Source organism: Alligator mississippiensis, chromosome 4 (assembly GCF_030867095.1).
Source record: "Alligator mississippiensis isolate rAllMis1 chromosome 4, rAllMis1, whole genome shotgun sequence".
Lineage (NCBI taxonomy): Eukaryota > Metazoa > Chordata > Crocodylia > Alligatoridae > Alligator > Alligator mississippiensis.
In genome coordinates this window covers 130,737,479-130,765,280 of record NC_081827.1, presented here as the reverse complement: position 1 = coordinate 130,765,280, position 27,802 = coordinate 130,737,479, and the positions used below count along the sequence as shown (strand labels likewise).

The 27,802-nt window shown below is 44.0% G+C and overlaps 1 protein-coding gene across 7 annotated transcripts in view; it reads left to right on the top strand.

Annotated features, from left to right (window-relative positions):
- Positions 1–27,802, top strand: part of SCUBE1 (signal peptide, CUB domain and EGF like domain containing 1) — a 383,661-nt gene that overhangs the window by 26,863 nt on the left and 328,996 nt on the right. For all 7 annotated transcript variants that reach the window (XM_019481708.1, XM_019481710.1, XM_019481707.1 and 4 more), the window contains exon 3: positions 26,389–26,517. In XM_019481708.1, the coding sequence (XP_019337253.1) occupies positions 26,389–26,517 (129 nt within the window). The remainder of the gene's footprint in view (positions 1–26,388; positions 26,518–27,802) is intronic.

The following is a 27,802-nucleotide window of genomic DNA, read 5'->3' as shown; positions in this document are numbered from 1 at the left end:
ACCAATTATGGAAATGGTCAGAATGGCCTTATTTATTTATTTATTTATTTATTTATTTATTTATTGTCACTGGCCCCACGGCTGGGAGTTGTTATGTATGCTGTGGTCAAATTCCTTGATGTCTAATAGCAGGCTTAGACTGGACCATATGCTTTGAGGCAAATACAGTTGCTGTTCCCAGCACTGGGCCCTTCAGCTTCTAGTCTTCTGTGGGTTTCTCTAAACGTGTTTGAGGAATGAGGTGAATAATGAAGGACTACTGTACTAGGGCTTCTGGAAACAGAGTGCAATTACCCAGCCCACAACTGCTTTAACTACAGCAAAAGATGAGCCAAGGGTTCCTAGCTCAACCCCTAAGGGCTTTCTAGTGTAAGAATATGAAGGTGGGGCTCCTCTGGCCTGGTGTCAGGAAACTCCCTCCTGGCCATCCCACTCCAGAAGGCAATAGCTCAATGGCCTGGAGGTGCCCCAAACAGAGTTCACTCCTTTCTGTGGACCATATTCACATTGACTTCCTTTATATAACCTATTCCTTGTCACAGCTGATGCTTGCCCCCACCTTAGCTATAGCTTTTTTCCTAGGTCCCAGGTCCAAAGCTGCCTGACCTTCCTTTTGCTACTAGTTCTCAAGCAGCTGCTTCTTCTCCATTATTGCCTTCTTAACTTCCCTCTCATTCCTTTCCTGTCCTTGAGAGCCAGGAGAGCCCACCACAGATTGGACGGTTCACTGAAGTTTTGTGCAGCTCAGTAATTACTAAGCAGATTCAGTACAGTAAAAATATTCAAGAGGAGACCCAGAACTCAATGCGGGGAGGAATAAGTAGCTGCAATTGCAAAATGATTTTTTTGACCAGGTTAGAGAAGAGCAACTCATATGATTAGAGGCCTGAAGAGCAAGCCATACGAGGAAAGGCTGACAACTTAGAAAAGAGAAGACTTTGGGGGGACTTGGTGGCAGCTTACAAATATATCAGGGGTGAGCATCAGGGAGTAAGTGAACAACTATTCACCAAAGTGCCCCAGGGGAAAACCAAGAGCAATGGTCACAAATTCCTAGAAGAATGTTTCAGACTGGATATAAGGAAAACATTCTTCATGGTTAGTGTGACCAGACTGTGGAATAGACTCCCAGCAAGTGAATGCAGGCTGGAGATCTTCAAAAGGAGACTGGATGCACACCTTGCTGGTGTATTTGACCCCAGCAGTCTTTCCTGCCTAGAGCAGAGGGGTTGAACACGACAATCTCACAAAGTCCCTTCCAGCACTAAACTTCTGTGAATCTGTGACCAGCTTTATTTTTAGTTGATATGAAAGCTTTGTCATCCAAATCTCCAGAAGATTTTACTGCATATGCATTATACTGTTGTAATATTAATGAGTTATAAGACTTGTGAAAGTGAGACAATGAAAAGTGAAGGATGAAATGGCGCATTTTTAATTCAGTTCCCTTTTTCATGCGTCTCTCCAAATATGATCTCCATGTCTCTGTTCATGTTTATTCACTGATACAGATCAAAATTTTAATAGGTATCACTGGGTGCATCTACATTTGCAAATAATGCTCAGCAATAAACTCTGATGCATATTGCAGTAGAGTATTGCTCCTGGCCTCTGTGTTTGAACTTCTGCCTGGGACCACAACACATTGAGCCAGTTCAGAGCAGCCCCAGTTGGCAGAGGATCCTGGTAGTCAGCCTGCCAGCCCAGAACTGCTCTGACTGGGCGCAACATGCTGCAGGAGGGCTGGCTGGGGCACGAGGGTGCTTCAATGCAGGGCAAGCCAGCAGGCAGACCCTGCACTGAAGCACCCTAGTGCCCCAGCCAGCCATGTCAGCATCTACACATTCGTTGCTGCAGAATAAAAACTCAGTCGCAGGATAGTATTTGTGTTTACAAGTACTACCCTGCTGCTGGGTTAATTAGTTTACTCCATTCTACTAGCCCTGCATGTGTAAATGTTGAGACATTTACTGTAGAGCTTAATTAGTCAACTCCACAACAAACATCTTGTGTAGATGTGCCCATTGCATATTAACTTATTTCAGAGTTGTTACTATACTATGTTCCTAATGCAAGTTTACATAGTTACATAGTAGCTAGGGTCAGGAGGGACCTGAACAGGTCATCTAGCCTGACCCCCTGCCACAGGCAGGAATGAATGCTGGGTTCACAAGACCCCAGACAGGTGATCATCCAACCTCGTCTTGAATTTGCCCAAGGTAGGGGCGAGGACCACTTCCCTGGGAAGTTGGTTCCAGATTTTGGCCACCCTTTCTGTAAAATATTGCCTTCTGATCTCTAACCTAAACCTGTTCTCCATCAGCTTATGGCCATTGTTCCTTGTCACCCCAGGTGGTGCTGGGGAGAAAAGGCCTCTGCCTATTTGCTGTTGATCTCCCCTGATGAGCTTGTAGGCAGCCACCAGGTCTCCCCTCAGCCTCCTCTTGCTGAGGTTGAACAGGTTCAGGTCCTTCAGTCTGTCCTTGTAGGGCCTGTCCTGCTGCCCTCCCACCAAGCAGGTAGCCCTTCTCTGAACCCTCTCTAGGCTGGCCACATCCCTTTTGAAGTGCGGCACCCAGTACTGGACGCAGTACTCCAACAGCGGCCTGACCAAAGTGTCACAGAGGAGGAGTATCACCTCTCTGGACTAGCTTGAGATGCACCTTTGGATGCATGACAAGGTATGGCTGGCCTTCCTGGCTGCGGTCTTGGCGTTGGCGGCTCATGTTTATTGAGGAGTCGCTAATGACTCCAAGATCCCTTTCTGCCTCTGTGCTTTCAAGAAGGGAACTCCCCAGCCTGTATGTATGCTGTGGATTCCTTCTCCCAAGGTGCAGCACCCTGCATTTGTCTATGTTACAATTTAGGAAGCCTGCTTCTAGCTCTTTTGATTTGCTAAACTCAATCAGAAAACTGATATGTAGCCTTCTCTTTATGGTAGAAATACCATGAGGTTGTTATGTTGTATACAAACTGATATAAATAATCGTATAACTGTAATATTGGGAGTCTCTTGTCATGTGAAACTTTTATACAGCTATTTACAGTAAGAGGTAATAATAGCTACCCTGCTCCTGTTTTGCCACCCAAAAGTGCCTGCTGGCCTGACCAGACTGTTTCCTGGGAGGTCACACTTCCTGAACACTCTATGGTCAGGTACAGACGTAAACCAGTATAAAGTGATCGAAAACCAGCTTACACCCATAAATGAGCAGAAGTTCTATGCACACAGACTGGTTTAAAAATGGCAGAACCCAGTCTAAAATAGACCTGGATAGATGTGGTCTCATACTTAATCAATTTAGGTTAGACTGGTATATCAAACTTCTGTACCAGATCCCCTACCGGCTCAAGTTAGGTCACTGTCTATCAGCATCCCAGGCTGCTTTGTGGTCCCCTGCTAACCCCACCTTGCAGGAAAGCATGCTAGCTTCCAGCCCATGCTCGGCTGTTCTGGCTGAGTGCCTAGGAGACCCTGCCCACAGGCTCTCACAGAGCTGAGGCAGCACAGCCCCTCTGCCCAGCCCCACCTTCTGCCTGCAGCCAGTTGTCAGCTGCAGATGGAATTGGTGATGGGGAAGGGAGCATTTGTTGATCAATATTTTTCTATCTTTATATAATGTTCCTAGGTGGAGGAGTGCTCTGCAGAAGGAAGAATTGGATCCTTCAGAGCTCTGGTGAATGGCAGGTGGTTGGCAGCAGCAGGAATCAAAATTGCAGGAATTGCACCTGCTGTTGCTGCCTGTCATTTGCCAGAACAACAAGGGACCAGATCCTTCCTTTTGCAGAGCACCACCCTTCCCAGACCACCCTCCCCACACCACTGCCTCTGGGCATGCCATTGTTACCTCCTCCTGGGCCCTCCTGGAAGCCTAGGGCTGGGCCTGGGGGAGGGTCTTCAGGGACAGGGGTTGTGGGCATGCTTGCCAGCCAGTCGGAGGTGGCCTGACTGCTTGGCTCTGCTCAGCATTCTCTGACAGCCCAGGCAGCCCAGGTGCATGGCAGGAGGCATGCTGTATTACCCCCAACCTGGTGGCCTCAGCCAGTGCAGCCAGTCTGTGCGCCCCCTGATCCAAGGGCGAATGTATGTTCTGTTAATTTCCAGTCTAATTTATACCACTTACAGAAACCCACATTGGTTGAATTGATTCTGCCTCAGGCTTTTTGAATGCCTGTATTTAACCTGTGTGTCCAGGAGGATTTACTCTATCACAAAAATGTCCACAACCCTGAAAATTAGTCAGAGGCAGCAGTTCTTCTGAAGACCCATTGGAGAAAATAAAATTTGAGTTTCCTGTTGAAGCCATGTTGGAATTCTAAATCCCAAGAGAAAAAAAAAATAAGGAACAAGAAGTGAAAGCTACTTTTTCCTATCTTTAAAAATCAGGTTGTGACATGACTATTTGAAGCACTTTTTGGCAGCTGTGCCATGAGCATTCCTGAAATTGGTAGGTGAGGGCATATAGAATATATAAATAATGTTATGATAGAATCTGAATGGAATTATATTATGTGATTGCCTGAGGTAGCAGATGAATAGAACTAAAAAGATCTCTTCCAGTCATATGTCCCTATCTACAGAAAGTAGTACCATATTTTCTCACATGCAACACCCCCCTCCCCCCCCGAATAAAATATAAGCCTTATTTTTGAAAGGCAGAATGTAGGGGGGGAAAAAACTTTCCTTGTAGTAACTGAGTAGCAGCAGCTAGGCAGCCAACCCTTCTCATTGTTTTGCTCATTGTGAATTGGGCACAGATTTTATTTTTACTTTTGCCTGGTAACCAATGGAAACTATTCTTAGCATATTTCTTGCATATAATGTACACTGTAATTTCCAGCAACTGGTTTGTGTTTCTTTTAAGGGGAAACAGCATGTTGTATGCAAAAATATGTTATATCTCTATAACATGTCTGTGCATGCAAGGAAAATGTCATTTCAGCAATACTGAATTTATTTATACATAGCTTATTCCTCATAACTCATTAACATAAAAAGCAACCTATGTCTTGTCTGATATGCACTACCAGAGGTTTATGTTATCAGGACTCCATATAAGGTTGATAGTTTTGTCTATACAATTTAGAATGGAGTACAAGACAACTATAAGGTATAAAATGGTAATAACAATAATTAAAGGAAAAAGGTCTACCGGAAAATTCAATGAAGAATTTTCTTACAGGACAATATAACATTAAGGGGGAAAATCTATAATGGAGGCAAATTTTACACTATATTTATAACCTGATTAAATGTCTTATATTTTCCTCTTACAATCATGCACATTAGATTAGAGCACTCAAATACAGGATAACATTATATTCCATTGAAGATCAAATTGGCCAATAGTTTTCATAGTAAACTTTGAGTTTATTATCAACAAGGAGGTATAAAACTTAAGGGAAATGTTTGTCTTCTGGTATGAATTAGTCACTCACATGTTCTTTTTTTTTCTATTATTGGGGTGGGGGCACTTTAAGTGCTTCAACCCATTTAACCTTAATTGCATAGTTTTAATAGAAATCTACTAACTAAAGGAACCAAATTATAGCTTGAATTAGGCTTCAGTAATCTTAATTAAAAGCTCTCCCTTATAATCAGAAACAGCCTATTCTTAAAACAGTTAGCCTGCAGTCCTCTTGATAATAGTTGTTTAGACTGAACATGATTAACCATAACTCAATATATTGCACTTAATTTAAAAATACTTCTCCGTGTGGTTTTGTTCCCTTTCTTGGCTGTAAAACTGTTTGTTTGGGAGGATGAGGAAAGGATACTTTTTCTGCAGTCATTTATAAGCATATTGCTCCTCTATGTTTGTTTTTAAAATCTTCCAGGGTCACAAATCACAATATTAGCATGTGAATTAAAATAAATATTAGCTTCCTGCATTTTTTACCCTCAAGTGAATGCTTGTCAGTCACTTAAATGGATTACAGGGTGTTTAATTACAAGCTCTAATAATATACCCAGTAATCCATTTAGTTTAACATCAAAATTGTATATGGGCAATTGATTATGGGCCTCATCTTGCACTCCTTACTCTGGCAAAACTCCAACAAAAAGCAAGGACTACGTCTTTGGAACTAAGGCCCTTGGTCTGTAAATTGACTCCCTGTGGCTGGACTCCTACTAGTTTGTGGTGTCCATGTAGACACGGGGGTCTGTCAGTTCCAAGATCAGGGACTAAATTTGTACATACTTTAAGAGCCAGATCAACAAAGTCAATTGAAATTAACTGAAGACTTCCCTTATACTTCAGTTGTGCTTTAGGTCAAGCCCATGTGAAGGGGTCATTAATTTGCAGTACCATAATTTGATTATTATTTTTGCTTCTGATTGCAGTTTTGCTTTGATTATACATCTATTTAAATTGGGGTAGCATGTTGGGGCACAGTCATGGAAGAGGTTCCCCTTGTAGAAGGCACTGTACATGCACATAATGGGAAATTGCTTGGTGGCTCCAAAATGTACCACCTTTTATTATAAATTAGTCATTTTGAAACTTTTTTTCCTGATGCATACTGTGTTACTACACAAATAATAGTGTCTTGGTTTTAATTAGCATTGCTTCCAGTTCCACGAGCTGTGAGTTGCCTGCTTTCATCTGCTAGGTGTACACCCACTGCCTTTTTCATTTAGTCTGATAGACTTCCATGAGCTTTCATGTAACTTCTGAAAATCGTATTTACTAATAATGCAGATGAGCAGAACTTCTTGAATGGGAACTCCACTGATTTAGTTGTCAAATCTGAAGAACATGCTTTCGGCTTCCTTATTTCTATTTTGTTGTCTTATTGATTTGATATAGTACCTCAGGGGTGGCCAACCTGTGGCATGGGCAAATTGGAGAGGGGACAGGCAGCACAGTGGCAGATAAGGGAAGGGAGCTGAAAGCAACTCATGAGACCAGGCAGAGAACACAGGGCAGAAAGGAGAAAGCAGAACAGCAGCTTGGTCAAGAAGCACAGGCAAGGAGCAGAAAGTACAACTGCAGATCAAAGAGAGGAAAGGGAGCATGCAGGGCTAGTTTGTGGTATATCTGCCAAAAAGCTGGGCCTCTATTGCAGTACCTGGTCGGAGGATAGATAATAATTGCCAACTAGTATCTATTGAAGATGAATGAAGCAAAAGTATTCCAAATCACTGTCCAGATAACGGATTCTGATTTGCACCAATATATTATACCCAAGCAAATTCTTTTAATATCAAAGCATCTTTAAAGTTTGAAGCTGACAGTGAATATTGTTGCCTGTAGGAGTGGCATAGGACACCCGTCCATATACAAGTACCCTTTTAACCATTGTTTCCCAGTGGGTGTGTCTACATGAGACACTTAAATTTACATTAGCATACTTTCCTGCAAAGTAAGTATGTGCATCTACATGTGCACATGCTTACCTTGCAGTAAACCTCCCTAATCCCAAGTAAATTTGCTACCTGCAAATGCTAGTAACAAATTTACTCAGAATTAGTAATGGCGATGTAATGCTTGTGTAGATACCTGATCTGGAGCAAAATCGGCTCCGGTCACCCATCCACCAGGGGGCAGGAGATAGCTCCCTGTCCCCGGGAGCTGCCTGCTGCTGGGATGGGCTTCACCACAAGGACCCAGGCAGGGACTATGTCCCCTGCCCCAGCAACAGGGAGCTCCAAGCTACCTGCTCCCAGATCATGATTGGAGAATGGGAAGCTGAGAGACCCTTATTTCTCAGCCTGAGCCCTACAGTCATGAGATAAGTGTCTCCCAGCCTGACCTCTCTGACTGTGGGGCTCAGGCTGGAAGATCCTTGCTGGTAGGGTCAGGGGAGCCTGTTCCCTGCCTAGCTCTGTGAGTGTGGAGCTGGGGGCAGAACAGGCTGGGGAGCTTGTTCCCCACCCAACTCTGCACTCACAGAGCTGGGTGGGGAACAAGTTCCCCAGCTCCCACCCTGCATGTCCAGGTAGGGACAATGTCCCCCTGCCCTGGCAGCAGGGAGCTTCCAACCCCTGCTCCCCAATCGTGATTGTGGAGCAGGGACTGGGAGCTTGTTCCCATCCCCCATTCTGCAATCATAGAGCTGGGGCTGGGAACAGGCTAGGACAGGGGTGGACAATTATTTCAGGCGGAGGGCTTCTTACTGAGTTTTGGTAAGCCATCAAGGGCTGTAAGGGTAGCCCCACCCCTTGACAGGAGCCCTGTCCCCTGGTTGCCATCTTGGGACTGAAAGTCCCACCCCTAGCCCCTGTTCTTTGCCACCAGAAGTCCCTCCCCTTGCCCCCCCCCGCCCCTGAAGTATTCCTTTTAGCAAGGGTTTGCCATATCGGAACCAGAAAAATACCAAATTATGTTCTAAAAATCAAACATTTACTACAACATTCATGAATTAGATTTAAAAAATATATTTTTGTCCTGATTTACATGTGTTTGTGTAGTGTACATATAGGTTGATTGCACAACAGCTTAAAATGGAGTCTTACTCTTTTATATTGTTGGGGGGTATGGGTGGGTGCATATAGATTTAGGAGGGTGTGGGTGTGTGTGTGTATGGATATGTGGTGTTGGTGGGTGTGGGGTTTGTGGGGAGCTGTGAGCATGTGGGGGGAGGGTGGTGGCATGTGTGGAGTAGGAGGGTTTGCCCACAGCTTCCCTGCAGCAGGCAGAGTCCCTACTAGAGTTCCTGCCACCCTGGGCTTTGTGCTTCTGCTGCTGCTGGCCCCAGAGCACCAGTACAGCCCCATGCTCCCACTCACAGCCACTTCTCCCTGTCTGCCACCACTGCCCTCCTGCCACTTCCCCATTTCCCTCCCCCTCCCCCACAGCTTGCTGCTCCAGCACCACATCCCAGCTGCACAGCCAAGACTGCAGGATGCAGCAGTAGCTGAACAGGCCTGGCCAGCACTGCACAGAGCCAGCTGAGAATCTCAGGGGCCAAGCTGACTCCTGCTGTGTCCTGAGGCCCAGTGCCAGAGCAACTGATGCGGGGTGGAGGGGAGGAGTGGCAGTGGTGGGCAAATGGTTGCAGCAAGCATGTGGAGTGCAGCAACAGCTGGGTGGGAGTATGGGGCCCACCCTGGTGCTCCAGGAGCAGCACCAGTGGGGTCCAGAGTGGGGTGGTAAGAGTGCAGGGTGGGGGCCGGCACGGGCTCTGTGGACCCAAGCCAGGCTGTGGTAGCAGGTCCCAGGCAGCCAGCCTGGCTCCAGAGCTCCCTCTCACTGTCCCTTCTCTTGCCACTACTGCCATTTTCACCACTTCCCTGCCCATGGCTACTGCCGCTCCTCTCCACCCTGCTGCCGGCCACTCCAGCACCACGTGGTTCCTGGCTGCAGTGCTGAGACCACAGCAGCTGCCTCTTTTTCCCCCCCATCCTTCCCCCCTCCAGCTTCTTATCTGAATTTCCCTCCAGTACAGGGAGGTAGGAATAGCCTCACAGTCCCAGGCCAGAACCCTCTGCTCAGCATGGGGCTTCTGATTAGGGGGAGGGGACGGGGACAACGGGGAAGGGGGTGGCGACCAGGCATGCCTTGCTTATGCAGCTGCTTGGTCCTGCTGGTGGCTTCCCCTGGGTCCTACTGCCCCTGTCTCCTGTCATCTTTGACAGGCAGCCAGGGGCAGATAAATATTAATTTTCTAAAATTTTTAGGGGCCCCACAGGCAGGTAGAATGGCCTGGCAGGCTGGATCCAGCCCATGAGCCATATTTTTCCTGCCCCTGGGCTAGGAGCTTGTTTCCAGCCCCAGTTCTGTGATTGTGGAGTGGGAGCTGGGAATAAGCCCCCCAACCCCCACTCTGAGATCACAACTGTGATCATGGAGCAGGGGCTGGGAGCTCCCTGCATGAGGATAGTTCCTCGCCCAGCCTGGAGCTGCCTGGGACCTGCCCTTGATCAGGACAGTGCCCAGCCATCCCCAGGCTGTGCAGAGAAGCATGTGCAGCCTGGAGGTGGCTGGGATCTGTTCTATTTCAGGCAGTGCCCAGTCAGCTCTGGGCTGCACATGCAGATTTTCCCCATGCAGCCCGGGGCTTGCTGGGAACTGTCCCAGTCAGAGGCAGGTCCCAGCCCCATATGCTAACATGTGATCAAGGCACAGGGCTTGGAAAAAGCTGCAGGGGGCTGGGACTCACTACCTCAAGCCAGCTGCCCCAACAGCAGATCAGGGCAAGGGCTGGGTCCTGCTTCTTCCCTGCAGCTCTTTCCAAGCCCTGCGCTCCTGATTGGGGAGCCAGGGCCAGGAACTCACTGCTACTGGGGCAGGAAGACATTGTCCCCACCTCAGCAGCAGGCAGTCTGCTGGGGCCAGGCCCAGTGCTTCCTGGCAGCTCCTGAGCTAGTGAAAGCAGAGGCCCACTACAGGACTGCAGAGAACTTGATACAAATTTGCTTCCTAATCCCGCATGTGTAGATGCCTGCCCAAAAACCCTTGCTCCAGAGTAGCTTATACCAGAGTAAATTTGGGCCAGAGTGGATGCATGTGTAGATATGCCGAGTAGCTCATTACTCACACTCCTTTGAAGATTATTATACAATAAGATAAAATGCTTGATCTTAGCCAAAAGGCTGAGAAGCAGTTAGCAACCTAATAGGGATGCTCAGAATGTGAAAGCAAAGTACTCAAAATTTTGTAAAAGGAAGAGATGAGCTCTTGCAGGGTAGGGATTTTTTTTTTTTTTTTAATGCTTAGGTTGACCTCGATAGGGAAGATGCTGGGCATTTTATGAAAATAAGCCCCCTTTAAGCAGTGGCATGTTAGGTGAGATTACTGGGGCAGCCACCTCAGGTACCAACTTGTGGGGGCACAGAAAAAATGGCCTCCATTAATCAACTATTCTGTTGGCAGTGGCAGCAACTAGAAGACACTACTGCCGCCTGTGTATGGCAGTTGCCCCAAGTACCTGGCCCCATCATTATGCCTCTGCCTTTAAGGAATCTTAAATCAAGAACAAAAAACCACTGGGTACTTTGAAAACCTTCATCCTGCTGTTTAATATAACATTAAGGCTATAAATCCTTGAACCAGAGACCACAGAAAGACATTTTTGAAAAGTGCCAAGTCCCTGTTCAAATGTTATTGACTTTCTACTGGATTAAGTCTTCTAAGTATATAAATCATTTGTTAAATTGGACATGGTTTTCTAAAACATTTAGACATTCTTGAAAATGTTACTCCTGGTCTCTCTAACATTTTTAATTGATACCCTGTACTAAAGCAAGTGCTATGCTCACTTTTATTCCCCTACTGAGAAACTACGGTGATTATGTAATAAAATAGCCAGGAACTCTGAAAAAATTAGTGCACTATTAACACTGCAAAATTAGTAATATTTTGAGCCTGCATCTTTGCTCACTGAACTGTGGGCAGCAAGAGCAGGGTCCTGATGTACTAACACACACCAACTATTTCTGATCATGCCACATCCAACCCTAGATATCTGCCAAGTCTGAATGTCATGAGTAAATCCTGTCTTTCATAGATGTTAGGGTCGGAAGGGACCTCAAAATCACCGAGTCCGACCCCTTGCATAGGCAGGAAAGAGTGCTGGGTTTAGATGGCCCCAGCTAGATGCCTATCCAACCTCCTCTTGAAGACCCCCAGGGTAGGGGAGAGCACCACCTCCCTTGGGAGCCTGTTCCAGACCTTGGCCACTCTAACTGTGAAGAAGTTCTTCCTAATGTCTAGTCTAAATCTGCTCTCTGCTAGCTTATGGCCATTATTTCTTGTAACCCCCAGGGGCACCTTGGTGAGTAAAACCTCACCAATTCCCTTCTATGCCCCCATGATGAACTTATAGGCAGCCACAAGGTCACCTCTCAACCTTCTCTTGCGGAGGCTGAAGAGGTCCAGGTGCTCTAGTCTCTCCTCCTAGGGCTTGGCCTGCAAGCCCTTAACCATACGAGTGGCCCTTCTCTGGACCCTCTCCAGGTTATCCACATCCCTCTTGAAGTGCGGCGCCCAAAATTGCGTGCAGTATTCCAACTGCAGTCTGACCAGTGCCCAGGGGAAGTATCACCTCCTTGGTTCTGTTCGTCATGCATCTGCTGATGCACGATAAAGTGCCATTAGCTTTTCTGATAACTTTATCACAGTGACGACTCATGTTCATCTTGGAGTCCACTAGGACTCCAAGATCCCTTTCCGCTTCCATGCCACCAAGCAGGACATTTCCTAGGCAGTAGGTATGCTGGACACTTTTCCTCCCTAGGTGCAGCACTTTGCATTTCTCCTTGTTGAATTGCATTCTGTTGTTTTCTGCCCACTTGTCCAACCTGTCCAGGTCTGCTTGTAGTTGTTCCCTGCCCTCCGGTGTGTCCACTTCTCCCCACAGATTTGTGTCATCCGCAAACTTGGACAGAGTACACTTCACTCCCTCGTCCAAGTCGTTGATGAAGACATTGAAGAGTATCGGTCCAAGGACCGAGCCCACCGGGACCCCACTGCCCCCACCCTTCCAGGTCGATACCGACCCATCCACTATGACTCTCTGGCTGCGACCCTCTAGCCAATTTGCCACCCACCAGACTGTGTAGTCATCCAAGTCACAGCCTCTTAACTTGTTCACCAGTATGGGGTGGGATACAGTATCGAAGGCCTTCCTGAAGTCTAAGTAAACGACACCAACCCCTACTCCTGCGTCCAGGTGTTTTGTAACCTGGTCATAAAAAGAGACTAGATTAGTCAAGCATGATCTACCTGCTACAAACCCGCGCTGGTTTCCCCTCAGCATAATTTTTCCTGCTGGGCTCTCACAAATGTGAGCCTTGATAATTTTTTCAAAGACTTTGCCAAGGATGGAGGTGAGACTGACAGGCCTATAGTTGCCTGGGTCCTCCTTCCTCCCCTTCTTGAAAATGGGGACCACATTGGCCCTTTTCCAGTCCTCCGGGACCTGGCCTGTGCGCCACAAGCGTTCAAATATTCCCGCCAGTGGCTGTGTAATGACGTCAGCCAGTGCCTTCAGTACCCTCAGATAGAGATCATCCGGGCCTGCTGACTTAAAGGCATCCAGTTCCTCCAAGTGACTCTGCACCATCTCAGGGTCTAAGCCTGGTAGTCTGGTAGTCTTATTTGAGACTGTGAAATTTCTGTCATCTATTTAGAGCCATGGCTTGACTCCACTGGCTTTTGAGCAACAAAGAATAGGGGAAAAACAGCGTGCGCCATGGTTCCTTCCTGATGCATTCATTTAAACCAGGGAGTTTAACACCTTTATTATGAAACTGTGCAAAACTGAGATAAAAACATCCATTGATAATCATGGCATCTCAGCTCTGAATACTCATATTGACTTGTGCCTGTAGAGAGAATAATTACTTGTGCAAATAGGAAGTCAAGCATGCAACTCGCCAGTATTTTAAATGCGTTAAGTTTTAACTAAACTAGATTAAGTTTTTAGACAAAAAACAATCAGTGCACAAAAATATAAGTAGTAAAAAGTGTCACAAGTCTATTTATCTCAACAAGAAAACTACAGGCATGTACATCTGCATGAATGACTAAATCATAATGCTCATATAAATTCGGCCAGATTGGAAACACAGGTGCAAATGTTAGCATGTGTTCCCTGAATACATATTGATTGATAGATCTCTATATCTATAATTATGGAATATATGGAATTAAAAGATGTATAGATATATAGAGATGAAGATCTATATCTCAAGCTCATCTAGATAGAAAGAAAGATTATGCTGGATGAAGGAATCCTTCTCTTCTTTTAATTCCATATATTCAGCCCTAGATAGGAAAATAATAGAATCATATTCCTGGGACACTGTGTGCTTCATGGTACACAGGACATTCCTGAACTTTGTGATAAGAGCTCCTAAATTGATGGCAATGTTAGTTTATTATATCTCTCCTATTCTCATTCCTATCCATCTGGTCTCAGACACATGAGATGATGGCTTGTCATTGCAAATACTCATTGAAATAGAATTCAGCAATTTTGGATCTTTTTTCACTTGGATTTTGACACAAACCTGCTCAGTGACTTTTTGGAAACTAAGTCCAAAAAATATGGATGTGTATTTACTAAGCATGTGGTGGACAGTGATGAGAAGCCATATGAATCGATCATTTTCCAGGATTCGGGGAGTAATTCAGCATCTGACGTGAAGCTTTAGTTTTCACTTTAGACTGGTGTGACTTTCTGTACACAAGAATGACCTCTTTCACAGTATGCGATCAGTCCCTGACTCTATTAACCTGATGCATAAGAAATTGTCACCTTCTGTTAAATGATCCAACACAATGGCCAGAAAAGAGAAGTTTATCCAACAATGCTAGATACTAGCATTCATTGGGGGGGACAAGGCTGAACTCCTCAACGAGTTCTTTGCCTCAGTGTTCCTAAGTGAGGGGCACGACAAGTCTCTCACTGGGGTTGTAGAGAGGCAGCAGCAAGGTGCCAGACTTCCATGCGTAGACCCTGAGATGGTACAGAGTCACTTGGAAGAACTGGATGCCTTTAAGTTGGCAGGCCTGGATGAGCTCCATCCGAGGGTGCTGAAGGCACTGGCCGACATCATTGCAGAGCCACTGGCGGGAATATTTGAACGCTCGTGGCGCACGGGCCAAGTCCCGGAGGACTGGAAAAGGGCCAACGTGGTCCCCATTTTCAAAAAGGGGAGGAAGGAGGACCTGGGCAACTATAGGCCAGTCAGTCTCACCTCCATCCTTGGCAAAGTCTTTGAAAAAATTATCAAGGCTCACATTTGTGAGAGCCCGGCAGGACAAATTATGCTGAGGGGAAATCAGCACGGGTTCGTGGCAGGCAGATCGTGCCTGACCAATCTAGTTTCTTTTTATGACCAGGTTACGAAACACCTGGACACAGGAGGAGGGGTGGTTGTCGTATACTTAGACTTCAGGAAGGCCTTCGATACGGTATCCCACCCCATACTGGTGAACAAGTTAAGAGGCTGTGACTTGGATGACTACACAGTCCAGTGGGTGGTGAATTGGCTGGAGGGTAGCACCCAGAGAGTCGTGGTGGATGGGTCGGTTTCGACCTGGAAGGGTGTGGGCAGTGGGGTCCCGCAGGGTTCGGTCCTTGGACCGATACTCTTTAATGTCTTCATCAGTGACTTGGACGAGGGAGTCAAATGTACTCTGTCCAAGTTTGCAGATGACACAAAGCTATAGGGGGATGTAGACATGCCGGAGGGCAGGGAACAGCTGCAAGCAGATCTGGACAGGTTGGACAAGTGGGCAGAAAACAACAGAATGCAGTTCAACAAGGAGAAATGCAAAGTGCTGCACCTAAGGAAGAAAAATGTCCAGCACACCTACAGCCTAGGAAATGACCTGCTGGGTGGCACAGAGGTGGAAAGGGATCTTGGAGTCCTGGTGGACTCCAAGATGAACATGAGTCGGCAGTGTGATGAAGCCATCAAAAAAGCCAATGGCACTTTATCATGCATCAGCAGATGCATGACGAATAGGTCCAAGGAGGTGATACTTCCCCTCTATTGGGCGCTGGTCAGACCGCAGTTGGAGTACTGCGTGCAATTCTGGGCACCGCAATTCAAGAGGGATGCGGATAACCTAGAGAGGGTCCAGAGAAGGGCCACTCATATGGTTAAGGGCCTGCAGACCAAGCCCTATGAGGAGAGACTAGAGAAACTGGATCTTTTCAGCCTCTGCAAGAGAAGGTTGAGAGGCGACCTTGTGGCCGCCTATAAGTTCATCACGGGGGCACAGAAGGGTATTGGTGAGTATTTATTCATGAAGGCGCCCCCGGGGGTTACAAGAAATAATGGCCACAAGCTAGCAGAGAGCAGATTTAGATTGGACATTAGGAAGAACTTCTTCACAGTCCGAGTGGCCAGGGTCTGGAACGGGCTCCCAAGGGAGGTGGTGCTCTCCCCTACCCTGGGGGTCTTCAAGAGGAGGTTAGATGAGCATCTAGCTGGGGTCATCTAGACCCAGCACTCTTTCCTGCTTATGCAGGGGGTCGGACTCGATGATCTATTGAGGTCCCTTCTGACCCTAACATCTATGAATCTATTTTTAGAGGGGAAGAAATAACTATCACTTTGATTCTTTCCAAAGCAGATAAAGATTTAAGAGTGATAGGCTCTGTATGTTAGAATTACATGGTGAAGAATTCTAAATGGTTCTCAGTAACATTAGTCAATGAATTAAACACACATTAGTTGGCATCTTTCCCCAAACTTTCCCAGAATTTTAGGCATATTCTCCAAAACGTTGAATTTTGACATCATGAAGTTGAAAAACAATCTCACATCTATTTCTGAAAGTCATCCCCATAACCAGAAAGCATACACATTACTTGTGGAACTGAAAAGCACCAAATTATGCCCCAGCAACTTGCAGGATTATTAACTCCCAGTAACTTGCAGGATTAGATGTAGAATCAAATATGTCCCCTAAATTTAAAGAGGGAATTGTAGTGGAAGTAGCTGTAATTTAAAAGTAATGGAAGAAATGCTATCAGATGTCAAGTTTCACATTTATAACAGCTTGTGAACAGGAAGTCTCTCTGCTTGAGCTTGTCGGGCACTGCAGCTAATAAAGACAGACTCTAAAACTGTTATGTGCTCTGCAGGTATCCATCTTTATTTTGACATTTCACTTGCAGTTCAAAGAATGTGTAACCAATCTGTTTAAATATCAATTAGGAAAAATGTCAAACCACAACAAGACCTAATTAGAAGTTCAAGATGTCTCACGCAGACTTTTAGTTTGACCTAGTAGGATTCGGTACAAATAATGAATAGACCTAGAATGCATTGGATGTTTTGGATGACACTAGACACATTCATTTTTTGTGTTCAATTTTGGGTTATACTTCCCCCTCCATGAGCATATGCATATTTACTTTCCTCTATGCCCAGAGAATGTAAGTGTGTATCCATTCCCTTCCTGAGATCTTACCTCTTCAGAGGCTCTTGCATTCAGCACTAAGAGTCCCCAGTTCAGTCCTCACTGTATTGGCTAAATGGCAGCTGTCACACATACATAATACTCAAGAGTTACTGGCAATTATGCACCCATCCAGGAAAAAAACATGTACATTCCCCCCCTTCTCTTCTCTCCCCCTGCCAACCCATTCATTAACGAGTACAGTTGTTAGTCTGTTTTTTAGGAGGCAAATGGGTGTTATAGACAAAGAACACCAAATAGACCTTATTATTAATAAAATGTTAGGGCTCAGCATGGGATAAACTCAGAAAATTCCATATTTAGGGATGTTCATTTTATTTACTTCACCTTGCTTCATATTCCAGGAATGTCAAATATGCAGCTCACCTATGCCTTTCTGTGACCTGCAGGTCACATCAAGGTTTGCAGAAGCTCAACTTTACTTATTTTGCAGATACATTTCTGGTCTCATGGCTCCAGAGATAACCACCCAAAATGAACCTAGTGTGGATGGAGGCAACAATGTCTACTTTGAACTGCAGAAAGCTTGAAACAAAGACTTAAGGGGGATGAACTCTCCTGTCCTCTGTAAAGCTGATGGGAGCATCAGTTCTCTATAGGGATATTTGAGGACTAACATTAACTTGTTAAACACTGTTCATTTTAAGAAGAAGGAAAGGCACAGAAATGACTGTTTTGAGGCATGGAAACTGGGATATTCTGTAACAAAAGAAATGCAAAGGAAACACAAAAAGAGAGAGGGAAGATGGATTTGAGACAGACATACACTAGGGATTGCTGATTGATGAATATAGAAATTAGTTATTTAGTAATGCCTACATTTTTGTTGCTACATGAAAACTGTTTTCATATTGGATCTCTGTGCAAATCTTTCATTTAGCAACACATTCACTGGTAACGATGAACTTTACGGTTGTCGGTAAAGTTCATCATCCCTTGATTAGCAGTCCCTTGATACAAATATGACAGTATTTCTGTAAACAGGGAAATCATTAGTGGGTCGGTGACTGAAGAGGCCAATCACAGATTCTCACATTTGATTTCACTTTACCACAAAGTAGCCAGGCATACCATACCTAAGGGTTAGTGTATTTTAAATATGACATTTTGTCTGCTTTCAGAGATTAGTGTTGTTTAAAACACATTAATTGAAACATGCACATTAACATTGGCTAAAACTATGCCAGAGCCATAAGTTTTCTGAATTTGTTCATCTGGTGAATCTAACAAAAGCATCCTTACCTTATGTGTTCTTAACTAACTTGCTCCTCACTGGTTCTCATCACAAGTTAATAGGATAAAGTCTTGAGTGTTTAATAATGTTATTCTTCCAATAAAAAGGGAGCTCCTTAATAATGGGGATTGCAATAGGTGTCTTTTAGCAATCTTAAAATTTGCAAGTCGTGAGCTGAGTCGTCATCTTTAAGAGAAAAGTATATTCTAAAGTTCTTTCTTAAGTAAAAAAACAAAACAAAACACTTGCAGCCAAAAATAAATCTGCAGCTATTTCACATGCCTTCCAAATGGATCATAAATACTTTTAGCAAAGAAACACTAACAACTGTAAGTTTAGAGCTTCATTTGTAAAGATAGAAATGTACTGATAATGTTTTATTATTCTTTAACTCCCAGACATGCCTTTTCATAATTTGGTTTATGTTTGGAGTTTTCACTTTGTGACCTTAGAGAAAATCGTAAAAACGTGTTTATTTTCCTTTGTCCCTGGGTACACTAATAGGGAAAATAGAGGGGAGAGAGAGTATCTTTTGCAGAAGGGTTCTTATGAGGTGCTATGAAAGCACTCTGGTGCTAGAGAAGGTCTTATACCTGCTATATATACTTGCTCAGCTGAGAAACATCAGGCTTTCTCTTGCTCACAAGAAATAGCAGAGCAATATCAATTTTCTACTTGGGGAAGAGCTATATAATATATTTGTGTCTTAAAGACACAATGACTCATCTCATAACCCATTAATTTTAAGAGAGCTAAGACACACCTACTGGAATCCCATTCTTAAAGAAGTCCCCTTTTATTAGAGAAAAGCATCTATAGCTCTCCCTACTCCCATCCTGCTCACCTTGGACCTTGGCTGTCAGAGCAGTCCTAATGGCTATCAAATTTTACAGTTTTTCTTGGGCACAAACATCTTGAAAACATCATGACAGTTAAAAAGCAGTAAAAAGCTACTGCATGTTTTTCATCGATTCATTAGATCATGTTTCCAAAGCCACAGCATTTAAAGAAAAAAAGACATTGGCATTTATGGGTCAAAAATGGAAAATCTTATTTCTTTAGAGTAAGAAAAAAACAGATTTAATAAGAATAAATTAATATATATTCTTTTTATAGTCAAACAAGGTCATATATGAATATATTCATAGAAGGGTCTTGGAAGTTGACTGCACTTTGAAATGGAGCTTTGCTTGCAAGGAGAAAAATGGAATTAATCTCCAATCTTGCATTACATCAATACATACTTAATAAATGATGTCCAGTACTCTGGTCTTTCAAACTGAGCTGACTGTTGATCTTCAAGGTCAGTGGAATTTGTAGCAGATAAAACAACCAATGAGTCCATATAATGTGAACATATCTGGAAATTCACTGAAGCTAGAATCCCACCTTAGATTTATTTCCTTTCAGGAATGTCATCTTAGTGGTGCTGTTTCCAGCTAGATCTGCACTTCTGGAATATCTGGACAATGTTTGGCAGGAACACTCTTCTACCCATGTGGTTATTATTTGCCATTGGCTTTTGTTTTGGATGTTAAATTCCTAATTGGCTTCCTAGTTGTAAAAAGGTGTGGCTTTATGTGAAGAGTGAGTATCCTTTTCTGAAATGGTCCAGATGGCTTCTGGAAGTACTAAAGCATGGTGCAGTATGGGCAGTTACTGCACCGTGCATGCAGTGAATGGTTAGACTTCACTACTACATTGCCATAGCAGCTCACTATACCAGGGGAGTGCACTGCTATGGCGACGTACCTGGCAATCACACGTGTAGACCCACGTGGTCACTACATTGCCAGAGGGTGCCACACAGTGACACAGTGAGTCACTATTTCACTGTCGGGCAAAGTGTAGACATGCCCTTATGTCCACAATATGTTTCCAGGAAAGCTGTCCTTGTGATTATGATCCAAAACTAGAACTTAGACATGGATTCTGTTTTTTGGTTTTGCTATCTGTGATTTTAGACCCTCTATCTACTTATAAAGCAATGCATCATCTTCCCAATTTCATATATTTTTGAATTTGGAACTAGGAATCAGGAATTTGAGTGCTAATCCCAGCCCCAGTGTGCTTTATGTATACCTGCTCTTTGAAACCGAAGATCACTCTGTATATCTGTTTCAGGAAAACTGAGCTCTTCCTTAGTGTTAATTAATCCACTCTAGGTGGCCGTATAAACAAAGGGCCTAGTAGATGGTGGAAACAGACATTGACTTTTGTTGCCTTTGTGCCACCATAAAAATGTTTATGGCAGTACAAAGGCCAAACAAACAGATGTCAATACCCTAAATGCCCAAAATGTGTGGCTGTGTTGAAGGCGGTAACCATTTGTGCCACTATTTGGCAGTGGATGCCTATTTACTTTATGGCGCAAGAGTGCAAGCAGCCCAGAACAGCCTATGCTCTCTAGCCTCTCCCTCCCCACACCCCGTCTCCTCAAGCAGGTGCTCCAGTGACTTGAGGGGCCCAGTTCTGCACAGCCCAGGAATTTCCAGGCAAGATTGTGTACCTCAAGCCCTGGCAGCACCTCCACATCATTCACCACTTATGGAGACATGCCCTGGAGATCCCAGGGCTTGAGGGACCCAATCCTGCCTGGGAATTCCTGGGCAGCTCAGGACTAGGGCCCTCAAGCTCTGGCCGAGCATGTCAACTATTGTCCTACAGCATCAACACGTGGGACAATGGGCACAGCTAATCTGCTTCATTTGGCAATGTCTGTTTCAAACCTTAGGCTTGGAGTCTACAAAGAAAAATGAAACATAATTTATAAACCAATGTAATTTTTTTGTTAACTATTACAAACTGCCAAATAAGACAAATTTGTTTATTGTCCATAATGCTTCCTTGCTGATATAGTTAAAAAAGAAATCTGGACTCGTCTCTTCTAGAAGGTATGCTACATTTGTAACCCAAGTGCTAGATTTTGTATTTAGCGCTCTAATTTAGATGAAAGATGTATAAACTTAATGTGGGGAGACAGCAGCATCCTGTTTGCTATATATTTAGGAAAGTTCAAGAGCATAAATTATTCCTTTCAAAGCCAACTGCAATTTATGTTTACTAAATTAATTCCAGATCTCCTTTTTATAATTGGTAGTATAGAAAGAGATTACAACTTTTAAGGAAAAAACATCATTTTAACTATGACATGCCTCTATTCAAAAATCTACATTTGCAGGTCCAGAGAGAATGTGAATATTGTGAAAGATAACTTTTGAGCACTGCTGGGATAAGTGATGCCAAATGTTCAGCACTCTGCAGAAATGTGCACCATAGGCTTTCAAACGCCAGCCATTCTTTATGTTGTCTGTTAATTATCCTACTAATGTTGCAATCCAGCTATGGCCCTGACCTAAAACCCGTTGAAGTCAATGAGCTTTGGCTCAGTCCCTACATGATCTATAGTAGGTTCAGGTCCGCTGGAGTAACTTGAATTAGATGCATCCTAGGAATTTTTGGACATTCAGGTACCTGATTTACATTAGCCAGTATGTTAAAGAATAGGGATGCTCTCACTTTGTATTAGCTTGTGCAAAGTCTTGAGTAAAATCTATGTCATCTTCCGTCCAAGAGTATTAGAAATACCAGAAGTGTGCAGTGAATTTTACAATACAACAGAGTGAAATGATTAGATAAAATAGAAATTGATATTACTAAAGTTCAGCTTACTTCACATTTTGGAGGTGCAGTGCCTTCTAGTTTCTGCTGGTGCTAGAAGCAGCCTTACTGCAAATGCAGGAAAGAAAAATCTGGGCAGTTCTGCAAACTGGTTGTGGCACATGAAACAACACCTTCAGCTGAGAGAGGAGGGGGAGTGAACAGGGCACCAGGAGCAGCTCTGGGGAGTCTGGGTCAGCTGGGCTGCTCCACCACTATGCAGCAAGCCCATCCCTCAGCTACAGCAGCCAAGCTCCATCTCCCTCTGCCACTTCCTATTCTCTAATGATTATCTTAATTCCCACAGCCTCTACCTCTGCCCAGGTGTTGAAATAGCTTGCTATGCCTCTGAGTTAATCCATTAAATGATATTACCAAATAAATCTGGCTATTCACATAATGAATGGAGATCTGGATAGACAGACTTTTTATTTGTAGAGTACAATCCCTTCTCTGTCTTCTTCCTTTTTATAATGATGGCTGTTAGTGATTATGAAGTCATATATGAATTTGGTTTAGGGAAATTATTATTATAGAGGCTATTGTAAAAATTGTTTTTCCTGTATATTTTGTGTTCAATACAAAATCAAGGATATAAAAATATTTTTTTCTAAAATAAAATCTAAAGTCAAATTAAGATGTAAAAATTTGATTTGATTTGGAGAGATGAAAGGGTCCTCTGATTCGATTTGGAGTCAACGATTCAGCCACTGAATTGGGCTGAATCTCTGCCGAATCGAATCAGGAACTGAAGCTTTGCGCAGCCCTAATAAACAAATCTGTTGAAAGTTATTGCTAAGACTCATCTAGGACAGGGACCCCAAATACAGGTACTGAACCTGGCAGCCTGTAGAGCTAGTGGGACCAAGGCACCTAAACAGCATGAAAGGGAGTGATATTGGAAGCATCATGTCTGGTATATATTTGACTCCCTACCCTGTATGAGCAGATAGCCATTTACAGCTGGATCAATTGGTGGCAGCCTTTGTCATAGACGAGTAGCCTGTGTTCCCAGCCCAAACAAGGCTGTGGGTGATATTTTCTTCAAGCACCTAAGTGACTTAGAAATATAAATCCAATTTCAAACATTACTTGGTACTCAGAAGCCTAAGCAACAACTGAAAATGTAACTTTGGCTCCTAAGTCACTTAGTCTCTTAAAAAAATTAACCTGTGCTTCCAATAGCTACTCGCATTTTTAGTTCCAGGTAAAGTTAGGTTTCCTAATAGAGTAAATCCAACTAACACTGAATTTATTAAAACAAAATGCTATGGTCTTGTCTATGCCAATACTCCCAGAAGTTGAGCCTCCATGCATTAGAAACTGGTGTTAACAACAATAGGAAAAAATTCTAGATATTTCTTCAGTGTAGAAATGTCCTTTCTGGGTTGAGTTTTATGTTCCTACTATGGAAAGGATGTAGACAAATTGGAGAGAGTCCAGCAGAGACCAACAAAAATGGTTAGTGGGCTGGGGCACATGACTTCTAAGGAGAGGCTAAGAGAACTGGGTTTATTTAGTCTGGAGAAAAGAAGACTGGGGGGAGGACAGGCAGAGATTTAACAGCAGCCTTCAACTAACTGACGGGTGGTTCCAAAGAGGATGGAGCTAAACTGCTCTCAGTGGTGGCAGATAACAGAACAAGGAGCATCGGTCTCAAGTTCCAGCAAGGGAAGTTCAGGTTAGTTATTAGGAAAAAACTTTCTCATCACAAAGTTAAGAAAGCACCGGAACAGGTTACCCAGATAAATTGTGGAATCTCCATCTTTGGTGGTTTTTAAGACCTGGCTAGACAAAGCTTTGACTGGGATGATCTAGCTGAGGATGGTTCTGCTTTGAGCAAGGGGACTAGATGACATCCTGAGGTCCCTTCCAACCCTAATTTTCTATGATTCTATAAGCCTTGCTAATTAAAAACTATACCTTCTGTCATCTATCTCAGGGCTGTCCTACCTCTTTAGGCTGGCTGGCTGGCTGGATCTGGACTATGGGGCTTCTTGTGATCCCAGCAATCCACTCCAGCAGTGGGGTGGGCAGCAGCAGTGTTAACCCCCAATATTCAGATTGCACCAGTACCGTTTGCCCCATCACCAAAAGGTGTCTCCAACAGTGAGCTAAATCCAGACATTCCGTGGCAAGGCCTCACTGGCACAGTGGTTGTCATAGCCATGGGAGTTAACATTGCTGCTGCTCATCCCACTGCAGGATTTCTGGTGCTAAGGACCAGGATTTAACTACTTGTGGGCTGCCTTTAGCCTGTGGGTCACCATTGGGACAGCCTTGATATAGCTTAACAATTTATGGAGGGATGACAGGATATCCCTGTGGGATTCACTGAAAGGAATTACAATGTTACTTTGTCAAAGGCTGAAAAACTAAAAGACATTAAAGTTCTAGAATGGATTGGCTTTATAGCTAGCATATACTGTATTTATTCAATTCCAAGATAAAGTTTTTTTTTCCCATATGACATGAAGGGGGAAAGCCTCTCATCCTGGGACTGAATACAAGGTGGCAGAGGGAGAAGGCTGCTTTCTGGCCTTATTAGTGTATTCCACTGAGTAAAAAACCCTGATCCCTTCTAGTCTTATTTAATGATCTACCTTGGAGTTCTAGTTGCCCAGGATTTTCATTTATTGTGTATACACTGTTTATACACTTTTTATTCCAAGTGCATCAGCCAACTATTTGAGGACATGGGTAAAACAGTGATTGGTGACCTGTCTGCATGTGTCAAAGCATATCAGGAGGACAGAAGCAAAACCATCCTCTGTACTTTGCTAGCTTCATACAACTTCTCAGAAAATATTTTCAATTTACTAGTCTTACTTTCTTGATGTTTTAACTACATTTCTGGAGGTTATACATTTCAGTCATCTGGCAAGTGAATTCTATCAAGTAACAATACATTCCTTGGATGGAAAAGATTTCTACTTGCAGAACAGGTAGAATGTGTGGCTTCAGTCCTAGTTTTGCATTGGTCTCATCTGGCAAGGAGACAGAATAATTCTCTAACACATGGCAGAATTGCATCATGTAACCTGAACTCCTTGGGCACGTCCACACATGCAGGCATGTGTGCTTGCAGCAGCTCAAATAAAGCGGTGAAAATTTGAGCTGGGGCTTTTTACCTCAGCAAATGTGCCTGGACATGCACTTTAGTGTGGGGCAAATTGTGCCACTTGGGGCAAAATAACCCTGCCTGGCTCCTCCTGGATCTGCAGCCAGAGGGAGCTAAAGCCCAGGGGCAGCACCTGTGCTGTCCTCAGCAGTATGAAAAGCTGCCCTGTCCTGGCCCCATCAGTACAAAAAGCTTCCCTGTCAAGTAGCTCAGGGCTACTCACTCTCAGGAGCTTCTGGGGCCCAGCCAATTGGTACCTGGGGACACTACCCCTTGTGCCAGCAGGACAGCTGAAGCAGCCCTGAGAGTTCCCTTTACCCACTGTAGCAGTCTGGCAGTGGAGGCTGCTGCCTAGCTGTGACCTGCTGCACACCTGCCAGACCTGGATGGGAACTGCACAGCCAGTAAAGGCATCTGCCCCTCTGGGCCAGCTGCCAGGGGGCCGTGGCTACGAAGTTAGCCTTTGTGCAGCACTACTACCATGTGTGCCCCTAGCTGGCCATCTGGGCAGTTATCTCCTGGAAGATGTTCCTGGTGTGGTGGTCTGGTTTGAACTGTCAAAACATGTCCTCCTGGCCGCAATTGCCCAGGAGGTCAGCCACGTCCAGCTGGGTCCAAGGTGCCAGCTCTGAGCAGGCAGGGTACTGCCACTGGCCTTCCTAGTAGGAATTATAGTGTTCACTATTTGAAAACTGAAAAATCCCTGATAAAAAAAATTCCTAAGTCATTCTGCAAAATACCCTGAAATCCATGTTCTTCCACAATTAAAAAAAAAAAAAGACCACTATATATAGAGAGAGAGTGAGAAACAGACAGCAATCAGTTGGGCAATGTGTTATTGCTATATCTACAGTGTTAAAGCAATTTGGAAGCCCACCAGTATTTCTATCATCATGATAAAGTGAATTCTAAATACCTATATGTTTTGCTGCCCGCCCCCCCACCCCACCCTGCCAGGGGTTACAGCCTCCCCAACAGGAGCAAAATGGCCCACACAGGGCTACCACCCCCCTCTGCAGGGCCCACATGCCCCACCCCTGCTTGCTCCCCCAGCCCCCCAGATTGATGCCCCGCCCAGCCCTATCCCCTGCTTGCACCCTCAGTCCTCCAATGGTTGCCCCCCCCTCCCCCCCCCCGCCCCGCAGCCTCTGGGCACTTCATTCCAGTACCTTAATGACAAGACATCTTAAAAGATCTCAGTGTAAAATGGAAATAATGTTACTATAGGAAAGAGAATATCTGCTGTGTTGCATCCATGAGATGGCTTCATGTCAGTCCTATGTGATCATTTATATCCTGTCAATAATACACTGAGGTATCTTTATGAACAAACAATGCCATATAAATTTGTAACATGCTTTTTCATATGTGCCTGTTCCATGTAACATGCATTATACTTAATTGGGAGAATCTTTCTGTCAGTTGATATCAGCATTTTGGTAAGAATTTTTTTTTTTAATGAAAATTTCCGTCTTCTGTTTTAGACATTGATGAGTGTGAAAATGACTTCTACAATGGGGGTTGTGTCCATGAGTGTATCAACATCCCAGGAAACTACAGATGTATGTGCTACGATGGATTCATGTTGGCTCATGATGGCCACAACTGTCTTGGTAAGTAAGGAATTTGGTGAAGACGAGTAATTAGTTTTGTCTAATTTATTTGTTAAATTGTGGTCAACAATACCTGTATTCCCTCTCAAATCTATTGTCATGCATATAATTATCAGTACAAGTATGATCCAGAACCTTTTTGAAATGAGTCTTCACATTGGCTTCAGTGAGTGTTAGATCAGGTCTTTGAAATGCAAATTTAGCAAGGGAATGAGAGAGATAGCCATGTTAGTACCAAGTTAGGCAGAAGACACAGCAATGTGGCATCTGATTAGTCTGATTCAGAGAGGCATGAGTTTTCATAGGCTACAGTCTACATCATGAGTATCCTACGAAGCTCATGCTTCACTGAATGAGTTGACCTATAAGGTGCCAGGCTGCCCTTTCAGCTTGGAAATTATGAGCATTTATTCTTGTAGTCCTAAATTCTCTCAAAACCATGCATCTGGCTCTAATTCTTTAGAAAGCTACTCCTGCATACTTATGCTGATTGTTTCTTTTAAAAGGTCATCTGCATCACCTGCCCAAATAAAGTTTTTCTTTCTTCCATGACTTAAAAGTGTAGTACTTTGCAATCCATTTTCATCTATTTTTAACGGCAGACCTCTTTTTTTCACTTAAGTAACAGCATACTAGTATGTGGTCAGTGTTAATAGGAATAGATGAGGGGTCCATCATCTGATTAAAAAATTAAGTCCCATGGAAATTGAAGGATAAATAACAATTCATCAGTACAATTGTTGGTGTATCTCTATCAGAAAATAATGCATTCTTGATTGTTGAAGGAGCAAGAGTGATGAGGTTGTGCAGGTGTTGAGGAGCAGAACTACAGTAGGACAGTAATCGTTAACAGGGCATCACTGTTTAAACTGGATTCATTCCACATGTAGAATTCAGATACCTCCTGGTTCAGCTATATTTGGATCCAAGATCCTGATTAAAATCTATTTGTAATTTTTAATGCGTTTGGGAATTCCCATCTTTTCTCTTCAGTTTCTATTACTAAAGTAAGTAGTAATTAGCATTAGTTACTAGGGACTGGGGCTTTTATGACTGCTGCTGCAGATTCCCAGTGCCAGAGTCTGTGTGTCCAGGGTGTTTGCTTTCCATTCAGTTTCTCATGTACACATATAAGCCACAATGGAATGAGCAGCTTCAAAATCCCACGTACAAAAGTCAGTGACCAGTTTTTGATACAGCCCAAACTTCATTGTGGGGTCATAGATTAAAAACTCTATGCTGGGTAGTATGTTATTATATTGTGAAAACTGGGAAACCAGGTAAT